Genomic DNA, 15,794 nt, shown 5'->3' with positions numbered 1-15,794 from the left:
TGAAGTAGCTGAGTAGGGATTTATGTCTTGTTATTGAGTAGGTACCAATGGGTTGAGATGATGGAGAGGGGAAGTTAGCTATTTAGCTGACAAAACTAGTAAGCTTACAGCCTGGCTGATTAATGCTGACTGAGTTCCAGCAGTATTATCTCCGCTATGATGGGGAATGGGGCTATGAATTGAAACTACACTGATAGTTCTAAATGAGTCAGTGTAAACTGTTGCAGATACGACTCATAATGATGTTGGATATATATCCATCCTAACCAATGGCTCCAGTTAAGCTCAGCAAGTGCTGACGCCACCAACCACCTATCGGTTTCCATCAGCTTCGATACAGCGACGGGTAAGCTGCCTTGATCATGTCCGCGCCCTAGCGTGGTTTCAGCATGAAACTTTATCAAGATCGTTTTCCAAAGGGATGTGACTCACCTTCTCCCCAATCATATACACGGCGTTTTGAATCCGACAGTCAGGAATCAGAGGGATAATGGATGCATCCACGACGCGAAGATTCTGCACGCCGTGGACACGAAGCTCCGGGTCGACCACGCCCTGTGTAATATCCTTGGACAGTCGGGCCGTGCCGCAGGGGTCTATGACGTGAACATTCATTAGTTGCTGCACGCCCAAACAGAGTCATCGAATAGAATAGGGAATGCTCACGATATCCCGTCTGCGACCGCTCCAAGATCATTTTGTTCATGGCTTCGTCCGAGTGCCGCGGCATGGGCCATGGGTAATCCTCCCCAAGAAGTTCTTTCATCCCATCGCCAGTCATAAGGATATCGTCTACGAAGCGAACACCTTCGCGCAAGGCTAGGATGTCCAGTTCATTAGAAAAGAAGTTCAGATTGATGTATGGTTGTTGATGAGGATCGGTCGAGTTGAGCTTCACCTCGCCGTTTCTGGACAGCGGGCGGAGAAGATCGACGATGACGGTCAGCCAGTCGCCTTCGGGAGGAACGGGGAAATGCCATTGGAAGGCGTCGGAGAACATTGGCTACATTATTAGAAATTCTTGCTCAATCTCCGTATACTCAAGGGGGGAGTGGGTTAACTTACCACGAAATCAATCTCAAAATGCGGCTGTCCCTCCGGCCCAAATGGATCCCGACCACCATTCTGCGCCTTCGCCTCGCGATACTCCTTGTATCGCTCCAACCGATCATCAATACGCGGCAGACCCACCATTTCCAGCAATCCACTGCTAAAGGGCCCCTTCTTGCTCGTTCGGTACTTCTGCAACGCTGCGCTCTGAGCAGGCCCAGCGCGGAGAAGATGGCTATCAAGACCAGTCCCGTCTTTCAGACGGAATACATGCGCAAGAATAGGATGATCATGCAGATTCTGCCCAACATGCTCCGACTGCACGACCGAGTCAATGCCATGACGAGCCAACTCCTCCTTCGGACCAATCCCGGAGAGCATCAGCAGCTTCGGCGTCTCGAAGACGCCGCACGCGAGGATAATCTCATATTTGGCCGTAAAGGTCATTTCCGTCCGATCGGCGCCTCCTATCACAGTGACACTTGTCGCCTTGGGACCATCAAAGTTGACCTTTTTGCCGATCGCAGAGCTCAAGATGGTCACATTCGGCTTATCAGCCAGATAAGATGCACTGGTCGACCGCGTCCCGCCGTAGATACTGTTGACGCAGTGCGTCAGACCCTCCATCTTACCGGAGTAGATGTCCTCGCAGGTCTTCTGGCCTTTGCTGGTCCATGCTTCGGTCAGAGCGTCGCGGAAGATGTGTAGTTCCGGGACGAGGTCTGCGTGAGATACGTGCAGAGGACCGTTGCGGCCGATCTTGGATAGCTCTGAGGGGTAGAGGTTGTCGTCGTCGTGGTATGTAGCGGGCTAGTATAACTTTAGCTCATGCTTCGTTCCCTCTCTACTTGTGACCTACCTTATTGAAATACTCCTCACACCCATCCCAACTCCAAGAAGAACCTCCATACTCAGCCCATGCATCGAACGTCCCCTTACTGCCCCGGATCCACGTATAGTAGTTCAAGGAACTACTTCCCCCGAGCACCTTACCCCGAGTGTTAGGCTTCTCTACCCGCTCATAGTCCGGTCTGTTGATCATGGTGGACTTGTATGCCCAGTCATACTGACTGTCACGCAGTCCAAATGCAGATGCCGGCGTGGTGATTTCTGAGATCTCGCTTGGGTTGCTGGTTGCGGTCAGAACGAAACAGCCATGGATTGATCGGTTGTGTAAAGGACAGACCTAACGCCTGCTTCAATGACTAGAACTCGGACATTGGGGTTCTCGGCCAGTCGACCGGCCACGACATTTCCAGCTGTGCCGCCTGGTTCTTGTTAGATGATGGACTGAAAATGTGGATATAAATAGAACATACCGCCCACGACGACAAAATCAAAGTTATCTTCAACAGGAACTGTCATTGTTAGAGCTGACGATCGAGATGGATGTAGACGATGAACTAAAGCCTGGATTGAGGACCTGGTTACTATACTAAAGTTGTATTTATGTAGACCAGGTACCAGAGGTTATGTCAACATCTCAACATCAAGGAACTTATGTCGACAATGACGTATAGCGGGCTGCTCCACCAGTACGCAGCCCGCACAGACAACTTTGGAGATTCATAACTTGGCAAGCCCTGTCGATCACCGAATTATTTCCGGCTTATCTATAATGTCACAGTGATTTACTCAAGTACTGAGAGCAATGGCAATGGAGTTGGTGGCTGACTGACCCACTCATCTGCGGGACTAACGGTTGCTGAAGCTTGTTTTTCCTGGAGCTTGGTGGTCAGTGTGGTGATCTGGCGGGGCCAGGACGGATGCATCGGATGCTGGGGGGAAGGTATCTATCTGTCTGTAAGTAGGTTGGGAGCTACTTTTTAAAATGAATGAGTGCTTATCTTTAAGTACCTTGGTGGTGTTGATAATTGTGGTTCTAATTATATCTGGCTTTAGTATAGCTGCCAGTGTAGCCCTCCCTCGGTTGCCTATATGATGTCTATGGGAACAATTATTATCATTGTTTGGGAAGAGGATAATGCAAGTTGTTGGATCACCACATAGTCAAACTTCATTCTTGGCGATATCCTGGCGGAGGACCGAGAATTCGGGTAGGAGCCCGGACAAACCGTCTCAAATTGTCCACTACGATACACTTTGCTGCCGGCGCCCACGAGGCAAAAGTCAGAGAAGCCAAGTATGGCACCGCCGGTGGGAAAACAAAACTGGAGATAACTGTACCGAGCCAGAAGCCTGTGTATGCGATTCTACTACCCTTAATAGCTTCTTCGATTCTTTCCAGATCGGCAGAGTCCGTATTGAGGTTTCCGATATTATGCAGTACCACTTGCTCTGGCACACGCACAAAATTGAACCATGCATAGCAAGCGCCTTCATCCGTGTGCCCTTTGATAATCAGCTTCCCAACTCCATCATTAATAGCCATGCGCTCCGGCATAGCAAAGGTCCTTTTCGCCGGGACCAACAAGTGAAAAACCACGTTATCTGCATTCTCCGGGTCTGTTTGTCGAAGCGACTGACGGTTCTGCCACATGAGAAGAAATATAACCTCAAGGTCGGAGGACATCCCGCCAAAGGAGGCCGGAAAAGGCTTCTCCCGCACCAGCTTTTCGAAGACCTCGTTGGCACTGGTTGTCCGATTGTAGACATAAAACGCATGACGGCCAACAGATTGCTCTCCACCAGCCTTGTGAATCTCGTTGTCCAGAAACCAGTAGATGAAGGCTCCGAAACCTTGAGTCTGCCAGCCCTGAACCATTGCCGTCGTCTGATAGCTCAGCTCGTCGCGTATATCCCCGAGACGTAATCCGATGGCTCGTAACTCGTCCCGTGTTTGCAATGCAACAAGAACTGTTCCCGCCAGAACACATGTAGCGAAGACGGCAGTGAACTCAGGCCCAGCGTTGAAGGCATTGCTGAGGATCTTGAATGTTCGGATCGGGCCGCCAGAGACGCTGTTCATTGTTTATGTTAATGGCCTCTTTGTTTGGTTCTTTCTGTATGGGGAATTCAGAAACGACGTACCCCCCAATCCTGTGTTCGATCACGTTCTCTACAACACCAGAAAATCTGGCACCGGCTTCAATGCTCGAGGGTTCCCCTGCTGTTGCTGCAAGATTGCGGAGTATCTGTATAGTCATCTGATCCGAGATGTCATTAGGATTATACTTGACGGGCTGGGACGTCCCCGTAGTGTTCTGGGAAATGGCTTCGAGGATGCGCTGGGCTATGCGACCGATAGAGACAGCAAAGACAGCTCTTGGCTTGTCGAGAAGAATACCAAGCGCTTCTACTACGCTGGGCAATTCTCCCGCAACAGCGTTGATGAAAGGTTTCATGTCGTTGAAAAGACGGACATAGGCTTCATCGTAAGGAACGCCTGGATAGCGTTGCTGTACGAGGTAGTCTAATTCCGTCGAAGTGACGAAGTTTGCAGACATCTGATCAAGGGTTCTTTCAGTACGAAGCAGGTACGATGTCGATCAGAGAAGGTGTTTCGCTTGTGCAGAAATCTGGGATGATCACGGAAGCGAGTCAGAACGTGGATATCTCGACAACTGAGGAAGGAAATACGTCTGAGTCAAATTAGAATATTGCTCTGGGAGTCCCTACTGATGTAACGATAAATGCGCCGACGTCTGTAAAGTGAAGTGGGGTGGGGTGGTTAGCACAAGGAATAAGTATGCAGTATAGAATCGCAACTGGGGGTAAAGGCAAAGAGAAGAAAGGTGGATTTGATGAAGCTGGTAGGAATGGGCGCCCACGTTATGAGACCCCACTCGGGGTGACAACAGCACCAGACACTACTAGTACTAGTAGTAGTAGTAGTAGTAGTAGTAGTAGTAGTAGTAGTAGTAGTAGTAGTAGTAGTAGTAGTAATGTTGCGGCGCAGCGTCTCCCAGCGCTTGGATTGAAGACATCCGGTCCAATGAAAAGAGAGTGAGTGGCTTGGGACAGTATTGAGTCTCACATAAACAGTTTCCATTAATAGTTGATTCAGGACGGCGGCAGAATCTCCGCATGTAGATAGATGCAGGAGATAAAGCTCGCTATTTATGTGACACTATAACAATCATCATCAATAGCAAGGATTTCACAGGCCTTGTAGAAAAGACAATCAAGCAGGAAGCAGTATAGAGTTTTGATACTCCTCAATGATCATGTGAGCATCCCCTGAAGTGCCTTGAGAGGCACAGCCTCATCCATTGGTTTCGAATACCCCCCTTCAAGACTCTCGCTCTGCATCCCAGGTCGTCGTACACGGAGCTATCTGACCACCGGAGAGTCGGATCGTTCCATAGGGAGTAAATCTCATAGACGTCTCCTGTTGCTTCTCATCGTTTTCCCCGACGGAGCAAGAGGGAGATCACCCGGCCCATGGTTGATTAATGTCTCACAAATTCAGGCAATCTCCTAGCCTTGGTTAGCTCCGGTATGTGGCAACTTGACGTTAATTAGCAATAAGTTCATCAGAAGGATTGAGGGTATGTGGAATAAAGGTGTCACGGTAAAGGAGGGGAAAGCAGCAATATCATAGGCCTGCAATTTTAGCACCATGCTTGAAGCATCGTGGCGGATACCGGAGGTATCTAGACAGGCCAAAAGGATAATATTCTTTCTATATTCAAAACTGTTGCGGCCTGATATATACTGGACGGAAGCAAAAACCGCAAAAAATGGAGCTGCGGGGAATCGAACCCCGGACCTCTCCCATGCTAAGGGAATATTATACCACTAAACCACAGCCCCATTTGATGAATACCAGGCCCACTATTTAGCATTATATTCCAAAATAATCGTTAAGCCAGTCAAGTTCACCGCGAAATGGAATTTCTACAGTGAGCGTAGCCCCTCAGGCTTACAATGACCTGAGAAAGGCAACTTTCTGTGGTGATATTGTGAGGCTTATGATGCCATGGGGAATAGTAGTATTTAGCCAATAGCAATAATATCACCAGCTGTAAATGTCACGCACCTCCCAATACCGTACGAGACATATATAAAGAGAGAAGGATGGAGTAAGTCTGTAGCACTATATTTAAGCTATCACTCCATGCAAGTGCAAGCTAGCACTCCATGCCCCAATTCCCAATTTGATTTGGAGAGAGAAGGGCTCCCTTCACCGAAACTCAAGCTTGACAGCATGACATTAGCCACATCGACGTGGAAAAAGAACTTGTCCAGGGGACATTCCTTCTCCTCAACATCTACGTACACTAACAATACTCCTTTTTCTTTCCACTCGTGAGTGGTGACAACGACAAAAGCCGTGGGGTACCAATGAATGTCGCCTTCAACACCGGCATAATCACTCGGAGTGAGTTTCTTGTCCAGCTCGACATGAGCCTGGACGACGTCTCGGAGGCTCTTCCCTTGGAAGTCGTACACTGTAGGGGTGCGAACAAGATCCATTACTTCGTCTGTCATATCCTGCTTCCACTCCTGGTTCAGGGTGGTGATCAGCTTATCCAGTTCCTCGGAGGACAGATCAACCATGGAATAGAGAGCAAAGGAGGCATTATCCCAGTTGGCATTGCTGCCTTGATGAAGTTCCGGGCAAGTTGGTGGGAGGGTGAGATCAAGGTGGGCATCCATGACGGAGAGCGAATCTTGGCTGAAGAGACGTGAGCCCACGGTCGGAAGCGTGAGTTATTAGGAGGGCGTACTTGTTGATGAAACAATCTGTAAGACGTAGGAAAGTTTTCAAAGTGTAGAATTCTGCAGTGGAAAGAAGGAGGATGGAGATTGTTGATCAATTGAAGTCGCACAGAAGGAAATAGAAAGGGGAAAGAGAGGAAGGTTGGCTGAAGCTTCCGGCTGATCTTTATAGCATGATGGAGGCTGATGCCACTCTGACGCAGGCAACAACAGTGCCATCTCCCTGAAGTGAATACCAGATTCACATTGCACCCGTTCAATGTCTTCGCAATGACAGGGTCTGCACTCAGGGTAGGCTTTTGGTATCTGGGAGTCCCTTGTCACTGTCACACAGACTCGAAAGCAATAACCACGCCGTCTGTTCCCGCTCGCTTTCGATATTAAGATCTGCTTCACAGACATATGCACTTCACCCACGTGTCGCCAGCGAAGTCGCAGTTAGCAAGGTCTTGACTGCAGTCTCGCGTCTCTGGGGTTTCGCAAATCTCCGAGTCTGTAAGCGATGACTGGCTGCCGCGTCCCTTGCGAGGTAACAGTTCAGCTAACTTCTTTCACCTGAAACCAGAATCTACCTCCTGCATCAGACCCCTGTCAATCTGGGGCCCCTGAAAGGCTATTCTTCCTAGTTGGTGCCACAACAGAAGCACAATGCCAAACAGACCAATCAGCACGGCAGACGTATAATTCATCGACTCAGCTTCTACCGGTAACCCAAGGGGCAGGCAGACAAACACTCCGAGCACAACAATCCACGGGATGACAAAGGCGTTGCAGAGATAGCCGAAGCAGCCGAGGTTCAAATATCGACGAGGTAGTGCGCCTGCTCTTCCTGATACCAAAACTATCCCTTGTGGCACCACGTAAGTTATGTTGAGGAAGAGAACTGCACTGTTGGTGATCATGTTAAAAGCGCCCGACGAAACCAAGTATAGCAGACTATAGATAGCGACAAATCCGAAGCTAGCGACTGTGGCGCGAACAGGGAACTTGAGCTTGTCGTCTACTTTGGCAAAGTACCTTGCTGACGGGGAGTTAATCTGATCTAGTCAGCTTGCAGCCATCAGTATCATACAGACGCTTACATCGCGTGCCATAGCCCATGCTATTCTGCCGCACGTCACCCATTGAGACGGGACTGAGGCTATATAGCTCGGCAGTCAGCCCAAAGTTAGGCATATACAGTGTCTTCAGGACCTACCAGCATAGACAATCAAGAGCCAGACTGACAAAAAGGTAGTGACACCTTTGCTCTTTGTGCTAGCGAGGGCAGTCAGAAATCAGTCATGAAAGAGGCCAACACGGTAACACATACGCCTGATAGATCAGCTCCATGCTTGGGAGTTCCGAATTCACAACCGCTTCCATATCGGACATGCAGAGCATCAGTGCGACAGACAATGGAAGGCAGGTAGCGATACCCAGAATCACACTCAAGGTCATGGCCTGAGGGACACGCTTTTCTGGTTGAGGGAGCTCTTCGCTAATGTGAATAGCTAGACATCATCGGTCAGTCAGTAAGCGACGATGGATAGCTGAACCTACAGAGACAGACATACCAGCATCAATTCCAGTCATGCAGTACATCGCATTCATTATGCCCAGCATCCACGCAGTCCCTTCGTTCCAGCCAGATTCACCGTGTCCAGATTGCAGCAGAAATGATACTGGTTGTTTTTCCCGGCACATACCCAGTGACATAATGATAATGAGGGCCATACCCGTAAGAGATAGGAAGAGAGCCGTATGAACCGTCCAGTTGATTTTACTCGGGGCCAGGAATATTGGTACCACTAGTGGGTTAGCTACTCCCAAATGCCATTTCGGACCATGATCCTCACATGTGAGCAGAGACGTAGCAATATATACCAGGTATATGTGCCATTGGGCGGCCGTATACTCTGGGTGCCAAAATCTGACGATGCCCGCAAGGGAGGCCGTAATCATCTGAATACCGGAAGATCTGCAGCGATCATCAGGACCTTGACGATCGACAGATCAGAGGCGGTGCAACCCACGTCACTATCCACCATGCTAAGACGGACATACATCCGACAACAAAGGCAGAGAACCTTTTCGATTTGGTCGGACTGAGCATGTAGCAAAGATAGTACTGACCTCCAGTTGACTAGTGCTGTGAGCATGCGATCATAACAAGCCCGAAGGACGCAATATCAGAGATCATACCGGAAAGGCTGATGTCAGCTCACTGAGCCCGAGAATTACTATGATTTGAACGACAAAAGCGCAGATCGATCCAAATATCACTAATCGAGGACCGCCATACGCCAGGATCTGGCCAAAGTTGCTCTGCATACCATTGGGCGCTTCAGAAGATGTCACGGGCGCTTTGACGAGGATGCTTACCATGTACCCTGCCCAGGCGTTTGTAATTGAGAAAGAAATCCCGAGAGTTGAAAGCCAATTGAACTGTCGCGGCATTCCATCCCCGTTGATTGTGGGGGCGACACCGTCGCCCAGATTGAGAATGTCGATTTCGCCATCTTGGATGCTCTCGAGGCTGACGACGGTACCTTTTCGATCTAAATCAGGTGTCATTTTCGTTATGTATGGCTGTCAAAGTCTAAGCAACCTTTCGAGCCATGCACTGACCATCAACTACCCTGAGCCCATCAATTAACCTTGCGAACTTGGCATCGGCTTCTTAAGAGCTGTTGTATCTCTACATGGTGAAGCAAGGGGTTTGTTCAACTGAGCGTGCTCGCCGTACCCTTGCTTTGGAAGAATGATTCTGGCCCGGTTTATCTACCGAAAATCGCTATCTGCCGCTCTTTGTACGACTTGACTCGCGTGGAGGATGATCATTCACATTGTTCTGGTAGAGTGAGGTTATGACAGCCAGCGTTTGGTCTTGGATCTGAGAGCGAAGACAACAATGCGCGAAACAGAAAAACAGCACCTTGCTCTATAGGCGAACCACACCGACCTCAAAGCCAAGCCATGCCAGATACTCTGGGCAGCAGTCAGGTTTTCCAAGACATCTTTTCACGTCCCTACCGGCTTTAGCAGCTCCTCGAGTCTAGGATTTAAGTTCATAGGCGGACAACCTTACATCCTTCTGCAGGTGTATCAGCGCTTTCATTCTTGGTTTCTCAAACAGTTTCTCATTCAAATCATTATGCCACCCAATAGAATCTGCGGCATATTGTTTCCTTCGTGTCGCCACCTTCACACTTGCTGCCATGACACAGCTGAGTTTCTTCATCCCAAAGATGCGTACAGACCTTTGCGGTGTCTACCTCATCTTGAGATAAAGCTTTATTAATAACTTGGCAATCCCCTTCTATTCCATGCAGACCTTTGGGATGTCTACCGCATTGTGGGATAGCGCTCTATTAATAGATTGACAATTCTATTCCTTTCTATTCCATGCACACATGCCTAAAGCTATCTCTGAATGCGATACACACCTTTCACTATTTTGTTTTGTTATTTAGAGCGAAAGGCACCCTCATTTGCGGGTGATGCACCTGAAAGCATCATATCCGTCTATGCTGGGAAATGGCATGCTCCTATCTGACCATGTCGTGCTGAGAATCAGCCACAGCAAAACCAGCCCAGATATCCTGTGCTAGCATCTGTGCCACTGGATAGAATGCATGAGTGGAAAACGATAGGCCCGGCTAGCCCGATAGGCATGTCTCAGTCATGTATGCACATGCACCATCCACAAGGTCAGCCTCGGCACGGAGGACTGCTTTCTAATCCAGGTTTTCGGCTCTCCAGCATTGTGAAATCAAGCCTGTGGTCTCTTCGTGGAGTCTTGTCCATAAAATACGAACAAATTGTGACAGTATCTGTGATATTAGCATGGCTTTAAAGTTTTCCAACATCCTAGATGACTGGCTCTCACAGTGATATGCTAGATTTCATGACAACATCTTATAGGAATACATGGGTTTTTGTGAAAACAACTCAAGGTGGTAAATTAGCGCAGAAGCATATGGAATCGCATATTCAAAACTGCTATGAAGGCTTCTTCAAGGCGCATCTGTAGAAGAAGTCCGTCCGTTAGAACAATCAATCGCCCTATGAATCCAAGGTGGAGTAAATATCCCCACGGCTCAGCCTTGCGTATCTTCATCTTAGTCAGATGCGAAATCTAGGGGCCTAAACTAGTAAAGAGTGGGCAGGCATCCATCAACATTCATATGAACAATACGGAGTAGTAGCCAAGCATATATGTACGATCAGAGGATCCAATAGGCAGCAACATACTTGGATCCCCTTACTTCATCCATCCTGATCATCTAACCTTATTCTCCCTCGTGCTATCTACTTTGTATGAACATCAGATCCATCCCACACAATGGCCTCGATAGTATCAACCTCCACCCTCCCCACCATCACCCGCTCCACCCTCACCAACAGCACCTTCACCGACCTCACCCCTTCCGATACCATCACCCGCAGCCATCTCCGCGATGTGACCATCACCCGCTCCGCTAGTGGAATCCCCACCACCACCACCAGCCTCCTCCGCTCCGCCCTGACCTCCTGCACCATCGAGCACTCATCCATTTACCGCTCCGACCTCAAACACACCACCCTCACTCACGCCTCTGTCTCCCGCACCGAAGCTACGCACACCTCCTTCGGTACTCACACCTACTCGCACCGGAGCATCCTCTCCAATGTGATCCTCCGCGACGGCTCGTCCGTGAAGCGCAGCAAACTGAAAGATGCGAGTGTGATGGGCGGGAGTTCTCTCTGGCGGAGTAATGTGTCGAGGTGCATGATTGCGGATGAGTGTCGGCTGCAGCGGTGCAAGCTGGTGGATTGTGATGTGTTGGGTTGTGTGCTGGTGAAGACGGATCTGGAGGGGATGGTGGTGAGGAATGGGGTTTGGAAGGATGGGGTGTTGGTGGGGAGGGTGAGGGAGGGGGAAGAGGTGGTGGTGCTGAAGAAGGGGGATGGGAAGGTAAGTTTTATTTATCTATTCATATTGTATTTTATTCTGCGGTTTGCTGACTGTTGTTTGAGATGCAGAAGATGGAGATCCCGGTTAAGGAGAAGAAGATGAATAGCAAGGATGCCAGGGACTGGTTGGAGGAGGAGAGCTCCGAGGGGGAGGGAGAGGGGGAGAGAAAGATGTCTCCGCCGCCGCCTCCATATACAGCATAGAGGTTGATGCTGCAGGCTTTCATGGACAGACAGCGATTCTGGTAACTGGTTATTCGAGTATAGGCTGTATATGATACTTTCTGTGATGTCTACGGGTAGATGCTTCGCTTTTTCTGATTACTTGGTGGCATACTACTGCTACCGGTTGCTAGACCGGCTAGCGTACAGCGGTCGCTCCAGACAATTGCGACGTGACGCATCTATCCCAAATAGGCTTTAGATTCCATAACCCATGTTATTATAGTCAGCCATTTCTACTGAAAGGAGTATCAGCACCATAATGGCAGCCAATATAGCTAATCAAACTGAAGGGATTAGTACGTTGTGGGAGGTAGTGACTTTCGCTTAAACCCTGCAGGGCTATAATGCTCCGCTATACGTCTTTCGGTTCACTGTCAAACAGGATTGACATGGCCGATGTGCCAGATTCTGGCTAAGAGACCGCTAGAAAATGAGTGGAGGGGCTAAAAGTACCCATCAATATAAGCCGGAAAGACGGGAGTAAGTCCGGTCTCATCTGTTGAGGCTGTTCAAGCTTCGAAAGTTATCAAAGCTGAGTGTGGAACCAAATGTCAGCACGAGGCATTTCCTTCGGTGAAATTGGCGACAGTGGATCAAGTCATAAATAGTGTGCAGGCTATAATCTCCAAGCGATTTAGATCTGCTCCGTTATCCGAAACGTTACTTTCGACTTACTTTGACCCTAGTTACGCTGATCCGTCAAGTTCCATATCACAGTCAGCCTTCCAGAAGCTGTCCAGATACCAGAATTGTCCCATCTCTTCATGGGTGGCCAGGATGCCGAATGAGTACGATCTTAAGCAGACCTTCAGGCACACTTCATTTCACAAAATGAAACATTGTCTAGCCGGTCGGCTGCTCGCTAAAATAGAATATAGTTGCATGGCTAGCGCACTGACGGTCGCCCATGGCGTTCTAGCCGCTGCATTAGTCTTTGGCCTTAGTGCCAAAAAATTCTTTTTACCGAGTCATGATGTTGCACACGCAACAAAGATGCTGGCGCGTTTGCAGTCTTGTGGACAGGACATCGGAGAATGGACTGGCACAGTAAATTAATACGAGTCTGTAGAAGCAGCAACTCATATCCTAGCAAGGTCAGGACAATCACTTGAGGGGACACGGGAGATCGTAGCGGCGTAACAGGTTATGTAGTTTATTAGTCAAAGCAGTTCAGGAGACGGTGGAGAAACCGCCGGTTGCTGCTCCGTGACTGTGGAGTCCGGTACCACGTAGTTACCTGTTGTACCTTGATGATGTCGGCAGCTGCAAGCACCTTTGGGTAGTGCATGTGGCCGACAGATAGGTTTTGAAGGTGCCAGCATGACTGATGTCTCTCGCATTCCTCACCAAAGTAACAGAGTAATGCATGGCACAGTGAATACTGAGTGAAGAATAACTAGATAGTTAGGTAGGAGAGCAGGAAACTGAAGTGGAGATGACGATGGTAAGGCTGGCCGCTAAACCCCGCCGAGGCCGGATGGGCGCCTGAGGCCGGAGCAGCAACTAACGCCACTTTGGTCCGGTCGGCCTCCCGTCGGACTCTGCCTTTCTCTCCACTTGGTCGCTCAAGGAAATGCGCGTAACTCTTTCTCCCTCATTCCCTCCATGACTTATTTATCGCCCGGCCTTCTGTCTCCTGTTCTCTTCTCTCCTCATATTCTCCCCTTTGTTCGCATTTCCTCCTACGGACTCTGATATATGAACGACTACAACCACGCCTAGACTGGGGATCTGCCGTCATCCGTCCCTTTTCTCGTCCAGTTTCGCGCCACTGAGCGCAAGGCCTCAACGATCATGGGTCTCTCCAAGACAAACAGGATCTTGATCCTGTTGGCGATAGATACGGCATTTTTCTTGCTGGAATTGATTGCCGGTTCGTGCTCATGCGGTTACATGCTTGTGTCCTTTTTCTAACAATAGTTCTTCGCACAGGTTATTCCGTTCACTCCCTTGCCCTGGTTGCCGACTCGTTTCACATGGTACGCCCTGCCTCACCATTCTACTCGAAAACCTTAGGTGGCATAATTCTGACCAGTATCGGTACAGCTGAATGATGTACTGTCACTATGTGTGGGACTCTGGGCTGTCAAGGTCGCCAACCGCGAAACCAACTCAAAGATGTACACTTACGGGGTAAACCTTTCTCCAGTCCCAAAAGTCCATCCTTTGTTCTAACAGTCTGGTTGTTTAGTGGCAACGCGCAGAAACTCTTGGTGCCCTAGTTAATGGCGTCTTCCTGGTCGCCTTGTGTCTGTCGATTTTCCTGGAAGCTATACAAAGACTCGTTGAGCCTCAGGAAGTGAAGAACCCGAAGTTCGTCTGCATCGTCGGATGTCTCGGCTTGCTGTCGAATATAATTGGCCTTGTGCTGTTCCATGATCACTCCCACGGGCACGGTCACAGTCATGGCCCTGGAGATTTGGAAGAAGGCGCAGATGTGGACCATGTGCATGCTGCAGACCATGATCACGATCATGACCACGTGCACACAGATGGCCAGAACAACCAGACTGGTGGTGCCGAGCCACCCTCTCCCTATTCGCGTCGCCACCGAACCCTAGACAGTCAACGTCGTCGCTACAGCGGTGCGACCGGCCGTGGATTTGTTGACGTGGAAGACATTCAGATTCATCCCGCTAGTATGAGACAGGAGATTATCGCAGCCAGTAAAAACCGTTACGATGATGAACAGTCCGGCTCGGACAGCGATCTCCAAGAGGGAGCGGACGGCCAGCCATCTGAGCGCTCCGCCCTTCTTGGTCACGGCGGTCGTACCGGTAAATATACCGAAGAGACGGGTTCGCTTTCTCGATCCCGGACTGCTGCGGCCGACGATGATCTCCACAAATTCCACAATCATGCTCAACCGAAGCCCAAGGACGAAAAGCATGGCCACGGCCATGGCCATGATCTCAACATGCGGGGTGTCTTCCTTCATGTGATGGGCGATGCACTGGGCAACATCGGTGTCATTGCTTCTGCTCTCGTCATCTGGTTGACCGATTATTCTTGGCGATTCTACGTGGACCCTGGGATTTCGCTGGTTATTACAGTGATCATTCTGCTCTCCGCCATTCCCCTATGCAAGGCTGCCTCGCGGATTCTCTTGCAGGCAGTGCCACATGGCCTCAGCATCGACCACATCAAGGAGGACATCGAAGGACTTCCGGGCGTGATCGGCTCCCACCATTTGCACGTCTGGCAGCTGAGCGACACCAAGATAGTCGCCTCCATTCATATCCAGGTGGACACGGAGATCAAGGGCGAAGGCTCCGAGCGCTATATGCGTTTGGCCAGGCAAGTGAGGAAGTGCTTGCACGCTTATGGGATCCATTCATCGACGATCCAGCCAGAATTCGCTCCTGACAGTGACGCTGAGGATACGATCATGGCCCCCTCGGAGTCCCGTGGTGGTAGCAACGGAGCCTCCGCTTCGGGGACGCTTCCCAGTCGGACACCCAGTGTACCTGAAGGCGATTCGCAAGCGTGCCTCCTAGAATGTGGCGAGGAGTGTGCCCGGGGTGGCCAGTGTTGTCCCAAGCAGTCACCGTAAGGTGATGCGATAAAATTCTACCTATCCTATGATTTTTTTTTTATTCCCACACCCTCCTTACAACCTCACCATATTAATTTCCCTTTCTGTTCATCATACCCCCTTATTTATATGACTGGAACCTATGTGTTTGGGCTGGCCGTTGTTGATATTGCGTCCCAGGTAAACTTGGTGCATGTTGGGTGGACTTCCTAGATGGCTGCATGTGATGAGACTTGTCACTGACAAGTGTAATTGCATTCCTTACATTTTCTTATTCTTTTTCCTGTATTCTTAGCAATCTTATTGCATGTGATCTTACTCTACTATCTTCGCCTTCAGTAGCATTATCCCCTGAATTATGGACCAGAGTGGAGTGTGGTGGCAGTGCCATGGCTGCCAAGGGTTTCCCAGACCCTGACTA

At 49.6% G+C, this 15,794-nt stretch overlaps 5 protein-coding genes and 1 non-coding gene across 6 annotated transcripts; 2 read left to right on the top strand and 4 right to left on the bottom strand.

Annotated features, from left to right (window-relative positions):
* Window positions 1–325: 325 nt before the first annotated feature.
* ASPBRDRAFT_57483 (GMC family oxidoreductase) lies at window positions 326–2,415 on the bottom strand (the record flags this gene model as incomplete). The annotated part of the gene is made up of 7 exons (XM_067627750.1): window positions 326–373; window positions 433–596; window positions 667–1,003; window positions 1,066–1,860; window positions 1,910–2,180; window positions 2,237–2,318; window positions 2,370–2,415. The coding sequence occupies 7 exons, from the start codon at window positions 2,413–2,415 to the stop codon at window positions 326–328; spliced, it is 1,743 nt and encodes a 580-aa protein (XP_067476172.1).
* Window positions 2,416–3,067: 652 nt separating this feature from the next.
* On the bottom strand, window positions 3,068–6,612 carry ASPBRDRAFT_198513 (uncharacterized protein; the record flags this gene model as incomplete). Its single annotated transcript, XM_067621210.1, has 3 exons — window positions 3,068–3,971; window positions 4,042–4,457; window positions 6,244–6,612. The coding sequence occupies 3 exons, from the start codon at window positions 6,610–6,612 to the stop codon at window positions 3,068–3,070; spliced, it is 1,689 nt and encodes a 562-aa protein (XP_067476171.1).
* ASPBRDRAFT_t211 lies at window positions 5,695–5,766 on the bottom strand. Its single transcript has one exon. It is a non-coding gene; the product is annotated as a tRNA-Ala (tRNA).
* A 614-nt stretch (window positions 6,613–7,226) lies between the features above and the next one.
* Window positions 7,227–9,231, bottom strand: ASPBRDRAFT_131628 (uncharacterized protein; the record flags this gene model as incomplete). The annotated part of the gene is made up of 9 exons (XM_067618349.1): window positions 7,227–7,712; window positions 7,758–7,816; window positions 7,874–7,932; window positions 7,988–8,168; window positions 8,232–8,465; window positions 8,514–8,635; window positions 8,691–8,800; window positions 8,860–8,982; window positions 9,040–9,231. The coding sequence occupies 9 exons, from the start codon at window positions 9,229–9,231 to the stop codon at window positions 7,227–7,229; spliced, it is 1,566 nt and encodes a 521-aa protein (XP_067476170.1).
* Window positions 9,232–10,801: 1,570 nt separating this feature from the next.
* Window positions 10,802–11,882, top strand: ASPBRDRAFT_46193 (uncharacterized protein). The gene is made up of 2 exons (XM_067625580.1): window positions 10,802–11,614; window positions 11,683–11,882. The coding sequence occupies exons 1-2, from the start codon at window positions 11,003–11,005 to the stop codon at window positions 11,815–11,817; spliced, it is 747 nt and encodes a 248-aa protein (XP_067476169.1). The 5' UTR covers window positions 10,802–11,002; the 3' UTR covers window positions 11,818–11,882.
* Window positions 11,883–13,304: 1,422 nt separating this feature from the next.
* ASPBRDRAFT_209363 (cation diffusion facilitator family transporter) lies at window positions 13,305–15,723 on the top strand. The gene is made up of 4 exons (XM_067621864.1): window positions 13,305–13,711; window positions 13,771–13,817; window positions 13,885–13,971; window positions 14,030–15,723. Exons 1-4 carry the CDS (start codon window positions 13,633–13,635, stop codon window positions 15,389–15,391), a joined length of 1,575 nt encoding a protein of 524 aa, XP_067476168.1. The 5' UTR covers window positions 13,305–13,632; the 3' UTR covers window positions 15,392–15,723.
* The last annotated feature ends 71 nt before the right edge of the window (window positions 15,724–15,794 follow it).

Source organism: Aspergillus brasiliensis, assembly GCF_001889945.1.
Source record: "Aspergillus brasiliensis CBS 101740 unplaced genomic scaffold ASPBRscaffold_11, whole genome shotgun sequence".
Classification (NCBI taxonomy): domain Eukaryota; kingdom Fungi; phylum Ascomycota; class Eurotiomycetes; order Eurotiales; family Aspergillaceae; genus Aspergillus; species Aspergillus brasiliensis.
The sequence above is the reverse complement of the archived record's forward strand: the minus strand, read 5'-3'. Positions and strand labels throughout refer to the sequence as shown.